The sequence below is a fragment of the Barbus barbus genome (assembly GCF_936440315.1).
Source record: "Barbus barbus genome assembly, chromosome: 9".
Taxonomy (NCBI): Eukaryota; Metazoa; Chordata; class Actinopteri; order Cypriniformes; family Cyprinidae; genus Barbus; species Barbus barbus.
In genome coordinates this window covers 14,524,664-14,548,207 of record NC_136737.1, presented here as the reverse complement: position 1 = coordinate 14,548,207, position 23,544 = coordinate 14,524,664, and the positions used below count along the sequence as shown (strand labels likewise).

The following is a 23,544-nucleotide window of genomic DNA, read 5'->3' as shown; positions in this document are numbered from 1 at the left end:
ATTGAAAGCTGAAGGTGCGCGCACACACACACGTACACAGATATTGATGACTCTAAATTCACTGCTCTACCAGGAGTTATTACATACTATAAATGAAAACAATTTGCAACATATACAGTGTGTTGACTTTGCATAATAGTATAATGCTGAATATGAATATTTTTAAGACCACAAAACTATATAGCTACATGTTCTTTTTGCTCACATGTAAGGCTTTTGACAATCCAAAATTCAGTTTGGCTGATTATTTTTTATTTTTAAATTATGAAATAGTTCAAGCAAGTTAGCCTAACCTACATTTCTAACAGAGATGTGTGAAGATTGCAAAATAGAATAGGCTGCATTTCAAAAACACTTAATAATATGTGAACTAATAATAGCTAGAAGAACAAAAAATTAATAAACACTACCAATCAGGCTATCAGTGCGGTTTCAATAAATTAGGCTATACAATAAAATATTATGATCGATCACTGATAATAGCTTATTGCATCATTATTAATTCTGTTGATTATTGTTATTATTACAGTGTAAATGATACTAAAATAAGGGAAAAAGTAGTGTTTGACACAATCGTGTGGTGTGGTGACATGTCGACATTTACGCAGTATGAGCTACAACCTTTTAGTGAAATTAGACAAATTGCATATAAAGAGATTTTTCCCTTCATGGCTTTAGTCGCAAAAGTCTAACACAAAACGTTAGCCTACATGTCAACACACCTTATTGTGGCAAAACTTAAAGAAAAAAATAGTAATTTAAATAATTACTGGAAATAAAATATTGGGCTGCAGGACAGCCTGACAAAGAAACATGTTGCATGATGATCTCCTATTTTTGTTACTGCGTTTCACATAGCCTACTTCCTTACAGCAACATAAACATAATTTTCATTCGGAAAAATAAGAGGTCAGATAAAAAAGGAAAAGTATATGACATCTGTGAAACAGGCTACAATAATCGATCATATTTAAATGATGATGCTGGCTATCCGTAGGACTGAGAAGGCAGAGACATTTCTGGGTGTTTAAAAATACGTATTATTCGGTGTGCAGCTGTAGGCTACATTAATAAAAAAGGAGAAATTAGATATGAAAATTGAGCCTATAGCTACATACAGTGGGAAAAGAACCTGCGATATAAAAACTCTAAAACATAATAATGATATGTCTGTTGATTCGGAAAATATCAAGTAGCCTAATCGCAAATTGAGGGTAAATTTATTTTGTATTTATGTGAGAAAAAGAAAAATAGCAAAAGTCTAATAATGTATGAATCGTTATCTCATGATCAGCGTTAGGCCTTCAACTGTATTTTTTATACAGCCTACTGACATTCATGAAACAGCAACAAAGTAGACAAACGTAATATGAATAATGGAGTTTTAAAAATACTCAAAATTATTTAAAATATATTTAATAGCCTATTATTTAAATTATTTAAAAAAAATATTTCTAACATGATATAAAATGCGGACTAAAATACATCCTGATTTTTATTTTATTTTTTTCTAAACAAATAGTTTTAAATGCCGCGTTTGGCTAAAGTGGGGCATTTTCTGATGGGAAGCTTTACACGGCTCCCTGAGATTTCTGCCATACCAATCGATCAGAATGCGGATATATCGATCAGAGACCAGATCCATAGATCACATGCTCTCTTTGGCAGAGCACTTTCAAATACACAGGTCTCTAAATACAAGGAACACACTGAAAATCCGCTTCTACCTGCAGAGCAGGGCTCAAGATTATTAGCATCGCAAGAGAGACTTAAAACATATAGTTTACTAACCAATAACTGAAAGGGGTTCACAGACTAATGTATTTAACGTTCAAAGGTTCGTTTATAATTCTTAACAAAAGCACCTATGTTTTGGGGCTTTAAAGACCAGGAAACCTATGAATTAGCCGAACAACAAGAACTTTCCTATATCCAAACAACCAAAGCAGCACGAAAATACAAAAGTAATTATTAATATATTTTTTCAACCTTTTTGCTGTATAGAACATACATTTTTTATTTGAAATAATGTATTCGATATATTGAACTTCTTAATAATACTAATACCTATATCGTATAAATACCTGCATGTTGTTCAGTAATCTCTGAAATTATTGTTTTAGGAATAAATAAAACTTTTTTAGTTACTACAAGAAAATATGACGTTCCAAAGCACTTGTTTATAATTTAAGTTAAAACGACACTGCAACAAAATATTTTGTCAGAGAGTTTTACTTTTTGCTCCACGTTTTAAATCAAGTATTAAGGTACAAGATACAAGTTATTGCATAAACAATTATACTATAATAGACTAACGTCGGTGATTGTTTTAAATAAAGTTTTAAGGTGGAATGAGGTGTTACAGATCCAAATCTTGAAGACGTTATTGTCCGAAAAGAAAATACATTTCAAGTCTCACCTAAATCCATGCTGCAATGGTCAGTTTCAACAGGACTGCTTGACTTCTGCCAATAAACCGATTCAAGTAAATTTACTTTAGGGTGTGATCGATCAGCCAAGTGATACTAATGCAGTCAAGCAAATTTGAGTCTATCTTTGTCACACTTTGTGATAGAAACTGATCAAACCCTTAGAAAGAATGCCTGGACCTTTAAAGCACACTATAAACCTTTTTATCAGCATTACACACTTTTAAATGAACAGCTTCCCATATCCGAATGACAGGATTAAGATGCAATATCTATGGAAATAAATGGATTAAATTATTACATATAAGAAATACATTTAAAGAAAAATATTAGAAAAAAAAAAAAATTCAGGGGAAAAAAAAAACTTAGGCTCGTTTGAAGTTCGGCAAGTTAACATTTTTGTTGTAGCCTATACTTTACTTGTTATTGTGCTCTTTGAATATTTCAGGGTAATTTGTTCCCAAAAATATTGATTATTAATTATTGGAAGGCCTAATGCAATTTCAAATAATGATTTTTCATTATGGCCGAGATATATTTTCAAGAGATTATTTCTGACAATAATTTCTATTAATCTAACGTGTAAATTGCTATTTTATGATATAAAATATACAGATACATCATTATGCAACCGGTGCACACACTTATTAAGCAATTGTGTTTGTCTACTCACACAAAAACGCAAAAACAAAATATTGAGTCTCTATGGCTTTCCTAGTCTCTATTTGGATATCGACAGCTTTAATATTTCATACTGTGAGCCACAGGGTACGTCTAGCTCATTTGAATATTCGAGCGAAAATTAAACCTGGGTCTGCTCTCTAATAATTTATGCAGCAAGTACAATGTTACATTACAGGCTCCTAGACATTATTCAGAGAATCAAAACACTGTTATTATAGAACAGTACAAAACTTAACCCCCTAAAGAATTCAATTTCTGTTGGGTAGATTTTAAATACGCAGTAGGCTATGAGCAACCTCTCAACCCACGCAGGCCCACACAAATAATTACAATCAAAAAATCTGTATAAAATGTGTCATTTTGGTGCAGCATTTGGTTAAACATTTTTACAATTTAAACAGGCCATTTCCTGAAATCTCACTAAAATACTTTTTTCCCCTTATATTTATATATCGAAAAAAAGTTTGAAACAAATAATCAAAAGTATGTACAATCTCATTCACCATGTGTTTTGCACGTTTATATCATTTAATCCGATAAACCATAGACATCCTTAACTTTATTATTTATCGCTTTTTTATCTTATGTTTACTTGTAGCAAATATAATAACTTGTAAATATATCGACAGGTAGGTAAAGGCACTATAGGCTGCAATATACTTTGTGTCAATATCATAAATGTAATGATATGCAGAAAAACATATCCTAAAACTGACTGTTCGATGTTCAACAAACGCATCAGCTGTTACCGTTCATCTCAACATTAAACCGCATTCAATTATCCTGTCATAGCAGAGCATGATTTTGTAAATAGCAAGGAACAAATCAATGCGATAATCAATTGTGGTTGTGTCCAGATATATGAGCCAGAAATATCTGAACCCTTGTCGTGTAGGCTTAAGGATTATGTTGCATATGGTCAAATACCAACTAGTTACTTCACAACTACTTAGGCCGCACTTAAAATGTGATTTTATGTAGATTTTATTTTCAGTAACACTGATTGCAAGGATCAATAAGAAAAAAACAATCCCAAAAGACAAGGCTGGTTTTTCTAATGTCATGGTCCTATTCATCACTTTAATAAAATAAAAATTTCCTATCTGGATAGGCTATTTGCAGTGAGGCTAAATGGTGAAGTGCTGATAAAAGTATAGTCTATTTAGTTGTACTGCTTTGGGTTTATTACGCACACAAAGATAACTGTTTTGCTGTTCCTCATCCAGCGATTAAGATTCAATGAAATTCGACCGAAAAGAAAGTGGTCTTTTTCTCTATAGCCTATAAATATATCGATGTTTTTCTTCCGTTTTATTTATTGACGGCAATAAATATAGTCAAATAAATGAGTGGGCCTATGATAGTCAAGTGTCAATTGGGATTCACCCTTCCATTCTTATAGAAAACAAATATATTACATTTATTGCCCATCCCATTCTAAATGATCAATGTATTGATTGATGACTGAGTCCATTAATAATAGGCATCAACCGGAAGTGATCTGGGAAAAAACAATAACAGCTGAGCATCATAGAGCCTATTAGTTTAATCAAATTAATTTTAGCAGTGTTAACTATTATCTTATAAAACTAGTATCCTATATCTATTATCTTATTACATTTTAAATACATAGGTTGTACATATTTGCAAAATCTCACTACTTTTGGAGTAACCATATACAGTGATTTTTATAAGGCCAACTAATAAGTAGCCTAGCTGAAAACGGAAGACTAGTGAATCACAAAGCTAGGCCTGTATGTAAATGTAACAACTAAGTAAAGAAATCAATGTAATACATTTGCAAGCTATCCTTATCCATGCAGCATCATGGAAAAACAAAACCGAGATATCTCGTTGAAACTTGTCTAATGAAATTGTATGCAGCCTAAAACTTGAGTGAATATGAAGTTTGACCCCCTCCCCCCTCCATGTTTTGCTTCACTTTCTTTCTCTGTTTTAATACGTTTGTTTATTATTTTTTATTTTTTCCGGCTATTCAGCTTCCCAATAATTACATCACATGAGTTTCTGCCACAACTTGAATCCTTAAAAAACTGCAAACAGCCCATTTGGTTGATAATGAAATTTCATTAAACTTTCAAACGTTTAACACAAATATGATATGATTAATCAAGTGATCTCATGTCGTTCAAAGGGGATTTGACTATCTTATCTACTTTGGGTTTGGGAAATCCATTAATATTTAACCATTAAGATGTCGCGCGCTGGCGCCAAGTTAAGCAGCTTTATCAGGAGAAACCGATGAATCGGGTCCATAAAGGAATCCCCAATAATTCAAAACACCACCACTAGTGTCAAAGTGTGCAGATGTCACGCCATATAAGTAAAAAACTCGACTTCGCTCTCTAATTTAACGACAGCAGAGGGACGAATTGTGAGAGCATAGCCTAAGTGAATCACCCATATTAGGCGTCTCTTGTCTGTACAACACACAGTATTGGTGACGTCAGCCCTAGTCACCCTTTAAAAAGGCTTTTACACCTTGATGAAGTTTCACAAGGATATTTTTATTCTTTAGGCAACGTCTACTGGCGCTTTAAACAAATCAGAAACCAACAGTCTCAAAAACTTGTATAATGAAACATCAAGACTTTTTTGAGCTACAAAACTACCTCAAGATCCGCACATAACCTTTTTTTTCTGAATAGAAAAAAGGCTCTTTGCTGAACCTAAAAATCACCGAAGAACCCTTATTTTGTGCGGTGCGCGCACCCGTGCACACAGGCACAGCGCATCTCAATATATTGCGCGGTCACGAGGCAGACACTCTCACTCGGTCAGCTTCGACTGTCAGTAGTAAGACGCGCGCCAGGGCGATAGATACAAGCGTTTGGACACCAGGCGTACGTACATGTGCGTGTTGAAATGCTGGATTGACTAACACTGAAGATCTCGGGGATCAATGGCGCGCGGCTTTAAGATCGTTTAAAATTTATTGGAAGGGAGAGTGTGAGAGAGAAAGGGAAGGGAGAGAGAGGGAAACAGTGTCTTTCAACAATGGAACTTACAATGGAAAACATTGGGAATCTGCACGGCGTGTCACACTCCCATCAAACGGGGGACTTGATGAACTCTCCACACGCGCGACAGTCGGCGACACATAGGAACTTTGTGTCATCGCACGGGAGGTCAGCGATGGTGTCCAGTATGGCCTCGATACTGGACGGGGCTGGGGAGTATCGCACGGACCATTCGCTGTCCGGTCCTCTGCATCCAGCGATGACCATGTCGTGCGACTCGAGCATGAGTCTAAGCAGCACTTACACTACCCTAACGCCGCTGCAGCACCATCTGCCTCCCATATCCAACGTCTCAGAGAAATTTCACCACCACCACCACCCGCACCCTCACGCTCATCACCATCCCGCGCACCAGCGTCTCGCCGCCGGGAACGTCAGCGGCAGCTTCACGCTGATGCGGGATGACCGGGGCCTCGCGTCCATGAGCAACCTATACGGCCACTACTCCAAAGACTTGTCCGGGATGGGGCCACCTTTATCGCCTCTTTCTAACGGTCTTGGGTCTTTGCACAATTCTCAACAGACTCTGAGCGCCTACGGCCCGACTGCTCACCTGGGGAACGACAAGATGATTTCCACGGGAGGCTTCGAGACTCACGCTGCGATGCTCGGCCGCGGCGAGGAGCATCTGGCGCGGGGTTTAGGGGGCCACGGGGCGGGCATCATGTCTTCTCTTAACGGCATTAACCACCACCACGGTCACTCACACTCTCAGGCGAACGGGTCGGTGCTGTCGGAGCGGGACAGGCAGGCAGCAGGATGCGGCGGACAGGGCGGTGGGTCAGGGCAGGTGGAGGAGATCAACACTAAAGAGGTGGCTCAGCGGATAACGGCGGAGTTAAAGAGGTACAGCATCCCACAGGCCATCTTTGCCCAGAGGATCTTGTGTCGCTCTCAAGGAACTCTCTCGGACCTCCTGCGGAATCCCAAACCCTGGAGTAAACTCAAGTCAGGTCGGGAGACGTTCAAACGGATGTGGAAGTGGCTTCAGGAACCCGAGTTCCAGCGCATGTCGGCCCTTAGACTTGCAGGTGAGTGAGGGTCACTGAAGTTTCCTCGTACAAAAGAGGAAATCAAAACAAATCACACACAATCTATGTTTTACACTTATCTCCTTCCATACTCTTCAATAATGTAATCAATACACTGTGCATTGACCCACAAACATTATTTGTGTTTAATAGTTGTGCTTGACTTCTCACAGTTCACATAAAGGTGTCTGTTCCTATTCAGAAAGACAATCAAATTACAGTTGATAATGATCAAAACGTTTAGAAAGCAGACAAAGAAGTCGTGTATCCTTAAATTAAATAAAAAGTATTTTAGGGACATCTAAAATTGTTCCACTGACTATATTTACTGATAATATATTTGCTGAGCAAATATATATAATTATAGCCACTGTCAAATTATGAAAATGTGTTTAAGACTGAAGGCAAGAGAAATCAGTTAGCCTGTGTAAAAAAAATAAATAAATAGATAAACACACACCATCCGTGGCCTATTGCAGGTGTTTAGGTTTGTTGAAAGGCCTAATGTATCATTTAGTGACTTGCAGGTCAATACTGTAAAATTAAAAACTGATATTTATTTTTCAAAACATTTCTTTCTAAATAATTTGATTCCATTGACTTCAAAAGACATCAGCAAAAATTAGTTTTGCACCAACCTGTTACCTATAGCTACTCAGCTTAATTTCTTTTCATTTTCCTTCAAACTAAAACAGTACAGATGAATTTGCAATCTTGACCTTGTATTCACTCAAAAGGAAATGTATAAAACTGGATAAAAAGGTGTGTGGGCATTTCCTTATCAGAGGGGCCGCTGACCCGTCCAAGCCTATCACCTCACGTCGTATTTCAGTTGTGGGTTCAATTAACCAGGATATAGTGGCATATTTTAGTTCCAGTCAATGCCCCGTAGAAAAGCACTTAATGGAATGTAAATTGTTCCTTTGCGCATTTAAAGTTGTTCTGGTAAATAAAGATTTAAACGCTATTCAATTGTCCTCTTAAGTGCCGTTGCTGTTAAAGCTAATTGGGCACCGAGATTTTTTTCCTTCCACACCTTATTAAAAGGAAGTTGCCCTAAACAGAAGACAAACTCTATACTGCTACAGGTAGTAACTTAGATGTATAGTAACTCTGTGTCTTTCGGCCAACTTAGCTTTTACACTTTACAATGAGTCCATATTAACGATGCATGATGTGACCCTTTAAATACTGATATATATATATAAACTTCACATGTATAAATTATTTTAAAACGCCTTACATAGTAGCTTTTAGTAGACGTGCTATTGTTATAGGTACATTAAGTACTGTTAAAACTGTAATGTGACAAACCGCGGCATTCTTTGAATGAAATAATACCTTTTATAAATAAAAGCCCTTGTACGGATCTATAGTAAATTTAGCTCAGTGAGGAATTACTATGGTATGCAAATAACAAAAGCAAGTGCATTTAAATGAGCCATTATGCACTGCGCGCATGTAGAAGTTGGGGGGTTGTGTTTCATTGAGAGTCTGGGGATACTCGTTCACTACATCAATCAATAAATTCAAATTACTATTCCAAATTCATCACAGTCACAAAAATCAATGCCGTGGCACTGCTTGGCTAGTGTGAAAATGCCCGTGTCTGTGCGATCATTTAGTGTTCTTCTGGGCCGCTGAAGGGTCCTTTTTAAGCGTCCTTTATTATTATTATTATTATTATTATTTTTATACAGTAGCCTAATGCTAGTTAAAACAAACACAAATAGTATTTCAGAATATAAAAAAACCACAAATTGAGGAGCGTATATATGGCATGTCAGAGGTGTCACGCGTAAATATGACAGAAAAAGTGCAATCCTCAAATACTGCGCAATGTGCAATGTTTAAAGATTGCATTAACGATGAAAAACAATTCGCCTCCGCATCTGTGCTGTATTCCACACTCCATCTCAATGTATTTGGCCCGATCAATAAAGCGATCAATAAAGATAGCCAGTACATCTATCAATTATACCGGCTCAGCACTCTCTCCCATTGGACTCTGGATTTACCTACTGTTTCGTTTAGCTGGAAGGATGCAGATTTTACTGTGTATCATACGAGTCTCCTCTGTAGTCATTAGCGCGAGAAAAGAAAAGCTACACAATAAAACAATGTGTTTATATACGCAATAAACCACGACGAGATGGTAATTTTTATATTCTTATATAAATTTTAACTAAATGTAATTTAAGGCCTGTTCTCTAAATTGCTTGCATAGCATCCTTATGGGAATTCTACCCACCACCTTGCCCTTCTGTTTTCTTAAACCACATGACAGTTTCTGTTAAATTACACAGATAAGAATTAATCTCTCGCATGAAATTGAGCGCAATCAATCCATTTAGGATTGGTACTACATGTTATATATTCACACTTTGTATTGGAGTGTTTTCTTTTCACTCAACATCATCATCATCCTCCTCCTCATCAAAATGACTTCCAGTCTCGCCTCCAGTTCCCAGCCCACTAGGATGTACGCAATTGATTTAGGATTAGCGAATCAAGGCATTTTCAGGGGAGACGGGGTTTGGCAGGCCAAGAAAATGATCGATGTTGACCTTAATAATTGATAGAGCCAGAAGTGAAAAACGAAGATGCGGTCACCTGCTTGGTAAACAAATGCATGGAAGCCTTTTTTTTAAAATATGATTATTTCAGAATGTTCGAAGAGAATCTTCTACTCTCAAGCAAATTCCATGACTACGCCTGCATCTTTAGACCCCCAGTGTGTATGCCCTAACGACTAAAACAGTCTCGCATCATAGTTTGGGTCTATATAACAAGCAGTGAATTTGTATTGATTTCCATTGCTCGGTTTGCTATTTCAATAGCTTGAGTTGAACCAAATGGGAGAAACTTCACTTTCGTCCCCTCCCCCTTTGACCTACTGCCTTATTCTGATTTTAAAGATAGGGTTTCTCCATTATGCTCATTATTTAATGACTTACAGGGAGTCGACTTTTAAATGTATTTTTTCATATCCAATGTTCTGTCGAGGTTCATTTTGCGTGAGCCCCTCCTTTTTTAATTTTTCTTTTAAATCTTAACACGGTGATGTCTATGTGGGAATCTAAAAAATCGATCAGAGAACTGTTGCTATGGTAACCTCGTAAGCGAACGCTACTTCACTTCGTAGGCGTCAGTTTAGTGAATAGCGATTTATCACAATTCTTGTTGTTACTTAAAGGTTGTTCAAAAATCATTCTAATCTAGGCGTAGCTACTTGTAGCCTATATAAAACAATACATAGCCTACATACGAATATAAGAATTTATCATTCGCAAACAACGAGGATATGAGCATGTAGTTTGTTTGAGACGTAGGTGCCATTGCATATTTAGATTTATGTCCACATGGCATGTGTTTATTCTACTTTACATCGTGATGTTTTAACCTTATTTGCAACAGTAGCCTAAATGCCGTTATGACAGACAACATGCAGTATCTCATGTAATATCTTAAACTAGCTTCTTACTCATGTTACTCAGTCCTCAATTATTTTAAAGAACAGATGTACACGCCACCATAAGATCTAACACTGTTGCTCTATAATGCGTGCAGTACTGTCTCCGCGAGCTTAGATTTTCATGATCAATCTCTGTGCTCGCCCGCCAAAATGGATCGATAGGAGAGAGTGACCTTTAAATCAAATTGCTAAGAGACCGTGCCGCCTAGGAGGAGAGCATCAAAGGGTTAAATTGCATTGCGTCACTACTAAATTTTACCAGGGGGGGATTTAATAATTTTATCATAGCTATATTACAGAACAACGCCTCCAACTCGATTGAGTCACGGCACAAAGCACTTGGGCATGTAGTAAATATATTTTACTTTATGCTTTTATCTGATGCATCCTAGAGTGACCTGAAATCTAGTTCCGCTATAAACACAAATTGTTATTTTTCTTACATTGCCTGTTAGGGTATTCTATTTGGTCGCATCATATTAAAGAACACCTGCAAATCTTTCTAGTGCAAAATCATTTTAATTATTTAATTAATTTGCATTTACAATTTGACAATGTAATAGGTCAACTGTCTTTCATAATGGCAAATATATAAGAACATAATTCCAAAAATAGTTTTTTTAAATTCCTTTTTTTTTTATATGTGTGCAATATATGGATGCACAACCTTTAATTGGCAAAAACAATAACAACAACAAAACCTAACCCTAGTGCATAAAAAAACTGACCAGTGTGGTTAGATTCAAAACCACATGTTCCCTCCAGAGGCTGAGACACTGGCTGGTTACTGGTCATCTTGAGGCATCAAGGGCCATTTAACAATGTAGTGACTCTATTGGTGCTATTACAACATTTACACACGCACTGAGCCCACAACATGCCAAATTAGTCAATCAGACCAACTTGTAACAGCTGTGATACCCAGAGCCCAACATTGTTTAGTGGTACAGCATCATTGAGAGTTTTAGTTGATCAACATTTTGAAATATTCCTTGAAGTTACAGTCTTACAAATAAAGATCGTAATGATTCTTCAGATTCCAGAAAGGACAACCTTCCTAGAAAGCCCATACAAGAACCATTTTTGCTGTATATGGTTCTTCAGAGATGAAAAAAATATTGTTTTTGATGTTACAACATGAGTTCTCTAGATCAGATCACCAGTACAACTGAAGTAGTGTAAAAAAAAACGTTTTGGTTTTGACTGGAATCTTTTTTTTTTAAATTGTTTAATAAAAATATTTTTTTCTGTAGTTGAGTATGTTCAATGACAGCTTGAGTCCACACAAGAAATTAAACCCATTGATCAATCCTGTGGTATTTTCAGAGGTTTTAAATGTTCTTTCAAGACTTTGTGGAGGGTGTTTGGTCCCTCAACCCTTCAGACCTCTTAAACTCACTTCACTGTAATTGCAGGTCAAGCAGTCTTTACAACCAAACACATGCCAATGTGTCGATATGCCTATAGAGAGGATGTTTAACTTAAACAACAGTTTTATTAGACCGTTCAATTATTGATCTCACCACAACAGTCCTGTGTTTTGATCCTGTCAACATTAATGAGAGGAGTAAGAAATGCTTAGTTCTTAAAACAAATGTTTTGAGTACTAACTTGTACAGTAGTTAACCTACAGGTTTGGCCCTTTACCTCGCCCACCACCCGCCTTCACGGCTAACTCAGCAGAATTGGCCTGTCAAAACATCGACCTTTGAGATTAGCACCAAGTCACGCGATAAAACCTGCGGACATCCAATAAATCAAATCAGAGAGAAAGATAAAATCAATCCATAAATCCTAAAGAAATGGTAGCCTACCAGTGGGTTGTTTTAAAGGTGAGAGACGTTTTAATGTCACGTGCTTTTTTAGTCAGGCCACTGGAAAAAAAGCAGAAAAAGGTGTAACCTCAGTAATGTTCTAGAGTGACAACAAGCCTCACCCACATCATACTAACCCCACATATCAGCTGTAGTGTTTCCCAACCCAAACCCAGACAGATTATCCATTATGAATTCAGATTTCCACATTTCTATCTCTATTATTGCACTGATGTTAAATACATTTCGACTGTACACGTGCATACTCATGCAAAATGCACCCCAGTTGCTGATGAAAGCAATTCATATTCATACAAGGGCAATTTCATGACACACTGACTTTTTAACAATGCTGAATAGGCCTCTATGGGAGCCACTCCGCTCCCAACTTCAGCTCAGCCACACTCTATGCATTGATCCTAGGCAGACTGGTCGGCTGAGCGGCGCGGCCAGGCATCGATCCTTGCACTCCCTCAGTCCTCCCACTTGAAATCCAAGAGAGTGCACATACACCTCCAGCTTTCACAGGAGACACCATTTATTTATTTAGACTTTGTGAAGTCGAGAACCCTTGGACTGAACCGTTATTATAGTTCCAATTAGCCATGATGATGATCCCAACTTTAACCTTCAAAAGACATGAACCTGTCATGGGCCTATAAAGCAAAATGTACTCCTATACTTCAAACATGTATGACTGCCTTTGATGGCTAGTATACATTTATAGTTTACCCCTTACATTTCACTGTACCTCCAAAGACACACACTGTATCCAGCAATATCAATAATTCATATGACAAGGATTAGTAAGATTTGAACATACAAGACTGATAACAATCTGAAACTAGAACATAATTTGCTCATTTAGTCATTATACACTGCACTCAGGGTGCAAGAGTTAAGGTCATTAAAGTATCAAAGGTCAAGAAGTCTATTGTTCTTTTATGTAAATGTATAGGCTATACCTTTCAATTTCCAGTCACCACAAAAGTTACTTACCATAGCAACAGAACGCTGATCGAACGCTTTTCATTCGAATCGGTATATCATTAGCAGGCCTACGGACATGAAAGATTTATATTAAACTACAGAAAAAAAAAAAACCTGATCCCTCCAAAAAATCATCCGCACGCACACCGAAAATACTTGCACAATACGCTTCACTTTGTAGCCTAGTTTATAACATTTTATCAATGTTGTTTATATTTTCCTTGTTTTTATGTCTTCAATATTCTCTTCGTCAACGCAAAGATTCTGACGTAAGTTCATGGCTAATGATTTGCGATCATGTGTTGGCTTCAATAACCGACTTTCTTAACAGGTTGAGTTATTTCAAATGACCAACATTAGCATACTGATCTTTCCTTATTGCATTACACTAAATTTAGTCGAGTATTTAGAGAGAGCCTTGAGCACGTTGTTTACAAGAGCAGCTTATACCAGTTAACACAATATTCTAGGAGATAAAAATATGGCAAAAAAAAGAAAGAAAAGAAGAAAAGAAAAGAAACGGACGCATAATGTGTTATTTTCTAAGTCTTGTTTTCATATTTAAAACAGTCTCGTTATTTGAGTCAGTTATTTCCTATTATAGACTGAATTTGTAGGCTACAATGTATATACATTTGTTCGAATCATAGTTGATGAGCATAATGAACATTATAGCCTAATCCCCTGGGCCATACAATAATAAAAAAAAAGCATTTTAAAAATCAAATGACAAAAGAAAGATAAGAAATAGCCTATACTTAAATCTAAGTGCTCTCATTACAAAACGCACTTCTACATAGCCGAATAGATTAAGCCTCATTTATTAAAAATAAATAAGATTTAGGCATACATTTGCGGTAAATACGGAGTAATTTAAAGACATACCTGCGGTTGGCCAATGTCGAGACTAATTAACATTATCATAGGCCATACATAAATGAGCTTTTCTGGACGCGTGTAGCTGTGTTTATTAGTCATTATTCAGACTCTGCAGTGTGTCCTCATTTGTCATTCCCCACACTGCACAGCACGCAGCGCTATTAAATTGGTATTATTTCGAAGCGCCCCATTGGTACAAGGCAGGCCTACCAAAGTTTCTGGCTCATTACCAGAACAATTTTCATGGAACTATAATTAATTAGATTAAATGAATTTCAAAAACGAATTATTTACGGATTTATCGACCGGTATTGAACACAACAGGCCTACCCCGCTATCACTGGTGTGTTGCAAGGCAAGTCAGAAACTGCCCTGCTAGAGAACATGAAACAGCCATAGAAAAATTCAGAGTCGGGTTTAACCAACTTAGAAATTTGCGTATAGGCTACATGAACATCTTAAGAGTCATTTTATTTAAAGGGGGTCCCTTTCATGTTCAAAAGGTAATGTTAACTTTAGCTAGCCTGTTATCATACGCAAAAATAAATAAATAATAATAAAAATAAATAAATTATTATTTTGCGAATTCTTCCTTACTATTACCTTTTTTTCTTTTTTAAATGTCGGGCCCACAATTCCACACATTCTTTCAATTCCACAATTCCACACATCCACAAGTTCTCGTTTTATCACTTTGTCTTGTCAGTAACTCTGTTATCATTATATTGTACAGGTAACTATAATTATTTAAAAAAAAAATGGTTATTAAGAAATATAATATTAAAATGATTTTTCTATAGTGGCATGACCTTGAGTACAAGACTAGAACTGTAAACCCTGTTACCGTCAAATGTTTTTTTTTAAAGATGCTAAACTGCAACACATTTTTACGTTTAACTTGAGAAGGCACAACGCAATTTAATAAAACCTAAAGGCATTTCTTTGTATGACAGCATTGAAAATCTTAAATAAATTTATATAAAAAGAAACCTTTTCAAAACGAAAATGCACACATGCTCTACCTGCAACAGAAGAGGTGCCAGGTGAAAATCCTTCAATATTTAGTTTTGCTTAATTAATTAAAATAACAAAATGACAAAAAATAACAGCTGTAAATATGAAGTTTGTATAACGTTCTATAGTCCTAAAAAGCAGAACAAGACTCTGTCAGCTCTTCCATACAGACCATATGGAATCTTTATAGATCATATCATAGGCTACTGAGAGAGAGAGAGAGAGAGAGAGAGAGAGAGAGAGAGAGAGAGAGAGAAGCCCTACAGTCAGTCTGGTTTTATTTAAAATGTTAAATTTATCAAACGTGCTAATAAGAGAGTCTGTCAAAAATCCCATCCGAATGTTTCAATTCACTCTGTCACTCATTGGCTTATTTCTTTCTGTACAATATATTTCTGCTTCTGTCCCACTCTCTGCTCACTGTAGCTCTAAAGTCTGCAGCTATCGATTTTCTCCTTTTCTACGCCGAGCTTGGTTCAGTAATCAGGGCCCCCTTCCCAACCGATCGATCAATATTGATTACAAAATCTTACGCCTGTAAACCGTGTACACCAGGGAATAGCGCCAGCGACTCCTGCTGGTAGATTTTAACACCAAACACAGCCTAAGTTTGTTGGATATAAATATTAAAAATCTGTAATGTTGGAGTACTGAAAACCACTGACAAAAATCAAATGACATTCAAAAACAAAAGCCTCCAGTAAATCTTGCTGAAAGGTCGTCTGCGTCAGATACGCTGAGGTTTGCGTTTTTAGGCGTAGTTGTTTCAGTCGAGCAACACAGACGACTCATTACAATTTAAAAAGCTTTAAAGCTTCATCATTCAGGAGATAAAAAACAATTATAGGCACGTTAAAGTACCGTCAACATTTAAACGGTACACTTCAAGTGTACAATGCATTTAATACAATGCGCTCGTGTGTAAACGCAGAGTGGCTGATATAGAGCGGTCCAGGCAGTTAGACGCCTGTAGTAAACAGATTTGACTGCGAGAGGTGACGTGATCAATGGGCCTCAGCTCAGTGTAATTAGATACATGGCACCACAGTTTGGCTCCAGTCACTGCATAAATGCACCCAGACCGAGTAAGACGCAAAGAGCTGCTGCTTTTACAGGCTATCGAGGCGACGGAGGTAAGAAATGAACGATCCATTCACAAAAAACGCTGAGAGAAGCAAAAGGTCTGTGAGTGCATTGGAAAACAAACCAATAATAAAACATCTAGTGTCGAAATAAATATAAAATGTTTAAAATAATCTGGTAAAATGCATTTGATTTCCTTTGCACATAGTAAAATTATGTGAGCTGTAAACGAACCAAAACATTTCTTGGCATACTCATGTTTCCTAACACTTTAACACTCACAGTGTTTACTGCCCTCAAGTAGGCAGCCAGAATCTCTCTCTCTCTGCATTGCCAGGACAGAAACGTATACAGGGAGGTGGTGGTGTGAGTTAAAGGCAGTTCGAAAATACTCTGCCTCTCTTAGGTCTGGTGCCCTCCGGTGGCCTCTGTTTGAAGTCGCAGACTACAGACCTGCTGGAGGGGCGTTCAGACCGAAGTCTCTGCGGACGAACCCACCTCCAAAAACAGACACATACACACTAAAATAGGATGAGTCAATACCCCCCTTGCGTCTTTCCTTTATTATTTCTTTTTTTTTTTCTCTCTCTCATTCACTTTTCTTTCTTTCTCTCTCACACAAAGACCCCTACTTTTGTATACCAGTCACTCGCTCTCCTACTGTGAGCCCAAACTGCATTAATATTGAATCAAACAGCAGTGTCTCCAACGACCAGGCTGAGGTGCTCACCGCTGGCCTACTCTGTCTGCTCTCTTTAAAGGGATGATTTTTGACCTCCGGGGAGATAGAATGGATTTGTCTTAAATCACTATTAATCCACAGCCAGACAGGAGAGTCTGAACATTTCGACTCACTGCGAAGCCGTTCATCTGTGGAATTTGCTCTGAAATAGGGCATTTCAGTATGTAGAGCAAACACGAGGCTAATTAATTTTTTTCTTCTCCGTTTTCTTTGTCCACTTCCCTTCCCCTGATCTTTCTTGTTCATCCTCCTGATCCCCACAGCTTGCAAACGTAAGGAACAGGAGCAGCACAAAGAACGCAATATGGCACCCAAGAAGCAGCGCTTGGTCTTCACCGACCTGCAGCGCCGCACACTCATCGCCATTTTCAAAGAGAACAAGCGACCCTCGAAGGAAATGCAGCTGACCATCTCGCAGCAGCTGGGACTGGAACTCAGCACTGTCAGCAACTTCTTCATGAACGCACGTCGCCGCTGCGTTGACCGCTGGCATGAGGAACACCATCACGGCCATGTAGCCAGTCCCAGCCAGCCAGGTACCTCGGCCACCACCTTCTCCAAGGCTTAAATCTAAATCCCTTTTCCCCTGGGCGGCTGAGACTGGATCAGTCCAACCTCACAGTCATCCGTTGCGTGCCAATCAATCCCACTGCTGCCAAAAAAGGCGATGTTTCATGTTAAATGCAACCATTTACTTTGGGACTGTTATGAAATCAAGCCAAACATCTCCATGTGGAAAAGCACCACATTATATTCACATAAACCACAACAAAGTGAGCTGAAATGGTCTGTTTGTGCGACAAACAAGCACTTTCGCAGCTCACAGCACAGAAGGCTTGTTACTCAAGCAAGGTTGTCAAAGAAAGCCACCACCTGCATCATCACTCTCGGGCCCACGGCGGCACAATTCCCTAATGGCCAGTTGTTTCACTGAGGCTCTCAGATCATATGCTAAGCTAATGAATTGAGAGACTAATCGATACGGACAGAAAAGCGAAGGACGTCGACCTCTACTGAAGGTGAAATGGAACGAGCTCCCACAACAAGGACTCGCATGTTCGCCCAGCATGGCTCTCCATACGGTTTATTTTGCACAGATGGAAATGGAGGGCTAGACTGAGATGTTTCATGGCACTTGTGGTTAACATGCGTTCTTATAATCCAAACTGTCCGTAATGCAACAAGCAAACCAGTCAACAACTGTCTTCAAGTCTGGGGACAAAATACTGGACCATTTTTAGCAAACGGTGCACCCTTGCTGATCTCGACAGACTGCGACCTATGATATTTCAACTATGAATAGAATATTTTTCATTCCGTATAGGTAGACAATAGGCCAAATGTCAAGACAGGTACAGCCAAATACAACGAGGCACATTTTAAACACATATGGAAATATTTGTTACAAAATGCTACATCCACATGCAACTGAAATCTTACTGACAAATCAAATATTTTGTTTATCCAGTAAAGTGGACAAGGGGTAAACACAATTCAAAATGTTACATTAAATCTAGTGCCAATAACGTTTGCCTTAATATAATATAAAAGTTCACATACTCTCAGCCAGAGTCCACTCCCAAACTGGCATTATGTGCCATAGCAACCAACAATCATCTTTTAAAAAGAATCAGAATCTTTTTTTAAAACAAAAATATAAAAATAATCAGTGCTTTAAATCATTCAGTACAGCTAGTCTATAATAAAACCATCTGAAAATGTAGAAATATCTCTACAGCAACACAAAAGAAACGAAGAGAAACAGTTTTTAGTGTTTTTCTCTCTCTTTAACCCCTAAACCTCTATTTTTCTTTTGATCTCTCTCCCAATTGTGTTTTCTTCATAATATTAAAGCGGGTAATTGGTACAAAATATTTCTATTTCTTATTAAACTTGTGATCTGTGCACACGTAAGGCACCTTGTTGATCATTTGGAAAATCATTAAAAAAAGGACTTTATGAGAATAACTAAACTTGGGAGGACTGCAGCTGGACATCTCTGCATTGCATGTGAACTACTACAAGTCATAACGGAAGGAACTTTCACTGACTGTGAAAGAGAGAGAGAGAGAGAGAGAGAGAGAGAGAGAGAGATCGCTCTCTCTTGGCTCTGTTGAAGAGTAAACAAACAAAAAAAACACATGAATTCTACCCGAAAATTCTCCCAAAATCCTCAAAAAACCCTGCCAAATGGGTGTGAAACAAGGGCACAACCTTACCTCCGTGGGGAGATGTTCAAAATCGAAGAGGAGTCTTTTTTTAGTGTCTTTGAATGCAACAGTAGCATTTCTGTAAATGTTGCAGGACTTGCTGAACAGATAAATGTGGGCACTGTTAATGCAATGATGCTCTGAGCATTGATTTATAAGCAGGCCCAGATGGAATCTGCAAAAATTTCAGCAGACAAATCAGCAGAATTAATTCAAACATGGTGCACTGTGTAGCTGAAAGCATTATCAAATTAGCCAAAATATTTAAGAAATGGACGTTCAAGGAGCAGCAGATGTGCAGAATTTTGTAAGTGACAGACTGTGGAAATCTGCAGAAATCTTTCACAGGATTTTATACATAGATTCTGTGTGGGCCTGATTATGAGCATCAAGAGAGCAGGCATCTGTATGTACATTTTGTTTGTAGTGAGAACCAGTGTGGCTACCTCACTGAGCTGGGTGGTTTGTGAAACAGCCACTGATACCAAAGATTCTTTGACCTGCCAGTCCTGTGCTGCCAAAGGGAGGAATACACACCAAATACCTAAAGCCCAATAGCATAACCAAAGCTGTTACAGATGTAAACAAACACAGAAATAAATTTTCATGTAAAGGTGATATAAATTCTCATACAGTGCAGTCAGACTGCATAGCACCACACTGAGGGATGCGGCTGCTATGCAGATTGAGTTGAGTGCCTTTTTCCTTCAACAACGGGTGGGACTGCTCTGAAACACACACACACACACACACACACACACACACACACACACACTTGTACGGTTTACACACGGAACACGTTTTTGAGGTCCATTGCGCTGGTTTTTCTTCGTATTTCAATGTAAATATGCGCAACACTTGTGTTTCGACCGTTAAGCCGCGTCCCGCGCCATTTTCAGCGTTTCGCGCGGGACCGCAGCGATTTAAAGGCGCCGTATCTGATTTTAAAAACGCGCCTGGGACCCCGAGCTAAGCGCGGCGTCTCGAGTCTTTTACCAAAAGAACGCGTTCTGTGTGAACAGCACCTTGCACACTCACGCTAACATGCAATTGTACAGTAGTATGCAGGCATACAGACATTGAAGCAGGAGGCGATTTTAACGTTATAAACTGGTGTCTAAGCACTTTATAATGCCAACTTTATTTTTCCAGTGTCACTTGACTGCAATTATTTGGGCTAAGAGCTCTTTAAAACGGCCTAGTTTATTTCACATTAAGCTTGTCTTGGGAGTGATGCCAGTTTATTTTATGTGAACTGGCAGATATTCACAAAATATCTTTCAATGTTAGCATCGTGTACTTGCACCCTGATTTCATTCAGTATGCAGCAGTACTGTACCCACATATGGCCTATTTTCAGGAGCACTTTCTAATTTAAATCAAGATATAGCCTAACATAAATCAACTCTAAAATACCAGACAGGACTTTAATCTGAGCAATTTGATTCTCTACAGCTACCATTTTAGTCCTGAACAAGTTTAGAATAAAACCCTGTTTTTGGCAATTTGATTATGAAAGATTTAAATAGCTGCAAGTGATTCAGGAGAAGAGGCCATTTTAAGAGACACACTGGACCAGTTCCCTCATTGATTTCTCCCATTGGAAACCACACGGATTTGGCAGGAAGGTGTTGACAATTGATTCTGAAATACCTCAAATGTTTTGTGTAAAGATTACGTAATTTAGATTAAACTAATGCTAATTACAATGAGTACACTAACACTACTAAGACTAATAATAGTTAGTTTTTGAACTTGTGACTTGAAGCTTTATACTGTTAAATTGTGTTTTTGTTGGTGTTGTTGTTTGGTTTACTCATTTGCCAATTTCTTGTTTATTATTATCATTATTGTTGTTATTATTTTGATCGATGACAGTACATAATTCTTTATAAAAGAAAGACATTTGAATGTTTAGACACACCATGAAGGAAAAGGATTTGAGAGTGGAAGCAAGCCAAAAAATATATATAAAAAAAAAAAATTGAAATATGACGACAGAAAAGAGCGAAATCACAAATACGCTGAATTTCCAATATATGCATCAAGTTTCTAATAATTTGTTTCAGCATTATTCAGACTTTAACTGTTCATTTCTTTTATCTTTATTTAAAGCTCAATTGTGTTAAGTGCTCCTAGCATTAATTTAAAAAATAATGAAAAAACAAACTCCTCCCATTTGAAGAGGTGGGGCCACTTTTTTCTGCATGACTATTGTATACTGTATAGAGTAAAGCTGGATCGACCTTGACTTTGGTGGGAGCGACTAGGACTAATAGACCCCGGGGGAAATTGGACATGGGTGGGAAGGGTGGTAAAAGTGTTGGAGGGGTCTTTGTTTTGTAGAGTTTTCTGTCACTGTTGTTTTTCACTGGTTGTGTGCATGTATTGTTGCAGCCCTCTCTGCCCTCCTTGTATTTCTTTTATGTATATAACTCTTTATAATGGGGCATGACCGTGTATTCTGGGCAACTGAACTTGGTCATGGGCGCCTATGTACACGTCTCTTCTTCTGAAATGTAATCTTGTGTGCATTTCTTTACATGTGGCGTGTTTCACGATTTGGGTAGCACACCATTTCACACAAAACTGGAATGCTACTGGCCAGTTTTTTTGCAACAGACCCCTCCAACCAGAAATGGTCTGTCATTGACTGTAAAACAGCATCACATACATCATGTTTCTCTCCGGGTCTGTCTGCAGATCCAACCCCCCAATCACACTGTGCTCTTCCTCTTCTGTTACCTGTCAATCAATCAGAACCAAGTGTCTTTGTGATGGTAGAAGACAATCAGTTTCAAAACAAGGAGAAAAAAATGGTAGAGAGAAGATAGGCTGAGAGGAGGAGGAGGAGAAGGCAGAAAGGAAAGAGGAAAGAGGCTCTCACGGTTGCAAGCAGGTGACCGCTGCCCTATTTAGCTTGCTGTGGTGCTTAAGGTGTGCAGCGTTAGCTAACTTTGCAAACACTCTTCCCTGATAAGCTTAAAGTAGCATTGCATAGTAATGCATCAAAAACTTAAGTTTTTCAAGAAGATTTAACTCCCACAAAAATTTTACCCACCAAAAACAGACAAAATAAGTAACAGTTTAGCATTTTAATGCCATCCGTGATGCTAACAACTAATGTTCACTTTAGTACCTAGCTACATTTTGTCTCGCTTAACTATTCCCACACTGCTGGACTTGAATTGAAAAGATTCAAGTCCAGCAGTGTGTATTGAAAAGAGCTAGAGCAGACAAGTGCTAACATTTTCAGTAACAATGCTCTCTAATAAACACAAACCAGCCAATAAAGAGCTGGTGAGGCTGGTTGTCTTTACAAAGAGAACTATGCAAAAATACAAAGAAAATAAAAGCCTTTACCGCAATCTTAATTGATGTGGTTGGTTCAGGCTTTTTTCCAGTTCCTCAAAATCCACTTTGGTCACTAGGATGTTGTTCAAGAATACCTGTACCAATTATAGATTAAAACACCTGAAATGTTACCTGCCAAGTAAACTGTATTCAACTAGCCTTCACTTCAGTGGTTAGCAAATCTGGTCTGTTGGTTTTTATAAATGTTTTGTGCATCTTGAGTGTTTTATTTAAGCAGGGAATTTCAGTGTAGCAAATTAGCCCAGATTATTTTATGAAACACTATGGAGGAGTGTTTGCAAAGTAAAAAACTCATGCACATAAACTCTTCTTAGAGCACATCTACCCAAGCCAAAGATTGATCCAAGGGTAAAGACAATCCAAAAAAACAATCAGTGTGTGTTTCTGAAGCTATTGAGATGTCTGGCTGACTATATTTGACAGGTGTAAGGATTTCCCTTTCATGAATTTAAGTTCAATGTTAAGACCTAGTGCAGGAAATAAGAAGAAAACACCTGTCCTTGTTTAAAATCTTCTGCACAAGATTTTGACAGTTTTAATATCTCATTGAAGCTTCACATTCACACACAAACTTGTTCTCAGGCAGCTGTTAAAGGTTAAAGGGCATGTTATAATGGAGAGCTTCATTCCTCCTCCTGTCCTACAGGGGGAGCCAGAGAGCCTGTGGAGCACTTTTCATTCAGTGCAAGGAGGAGACAAATTGGAGTAATAACTGTTACAGAAAAAAAAGGTGATATGGGTAAATTGCGTGTTTTGAAATAAAATAAAACCATTGTT

At 37.9% G+C, this 23,544-nt stretch overlaps 1 protein-coding gene across 1 annotated transcript; it reads left to right on the top strand.

Annotated features, from left to right (window-relative positions):
* Positions 1–6,131: 6,131 nt before the first annotated feature.
* On the top strand, positions 6,132–17,750 carry LOC306874708 (hepatocyte nuclear factor 6-like; the record flags this gene model as incomplete). The annotated part of the gene is made up of 2 exons (XM_079424917.1): positions 6,132–7,185; positions 17,446–17,750. 2 exons carry the CDS (start codon positions 6,132–6,134, stop codon positions 17,748–17,750), a joined length of 1,359 nt encoding a protein of 452 aa, XP_079281043.1.
* Between the last annotated feature and the right edge of the window lie 5,794 nt (positions 17,751–23,544).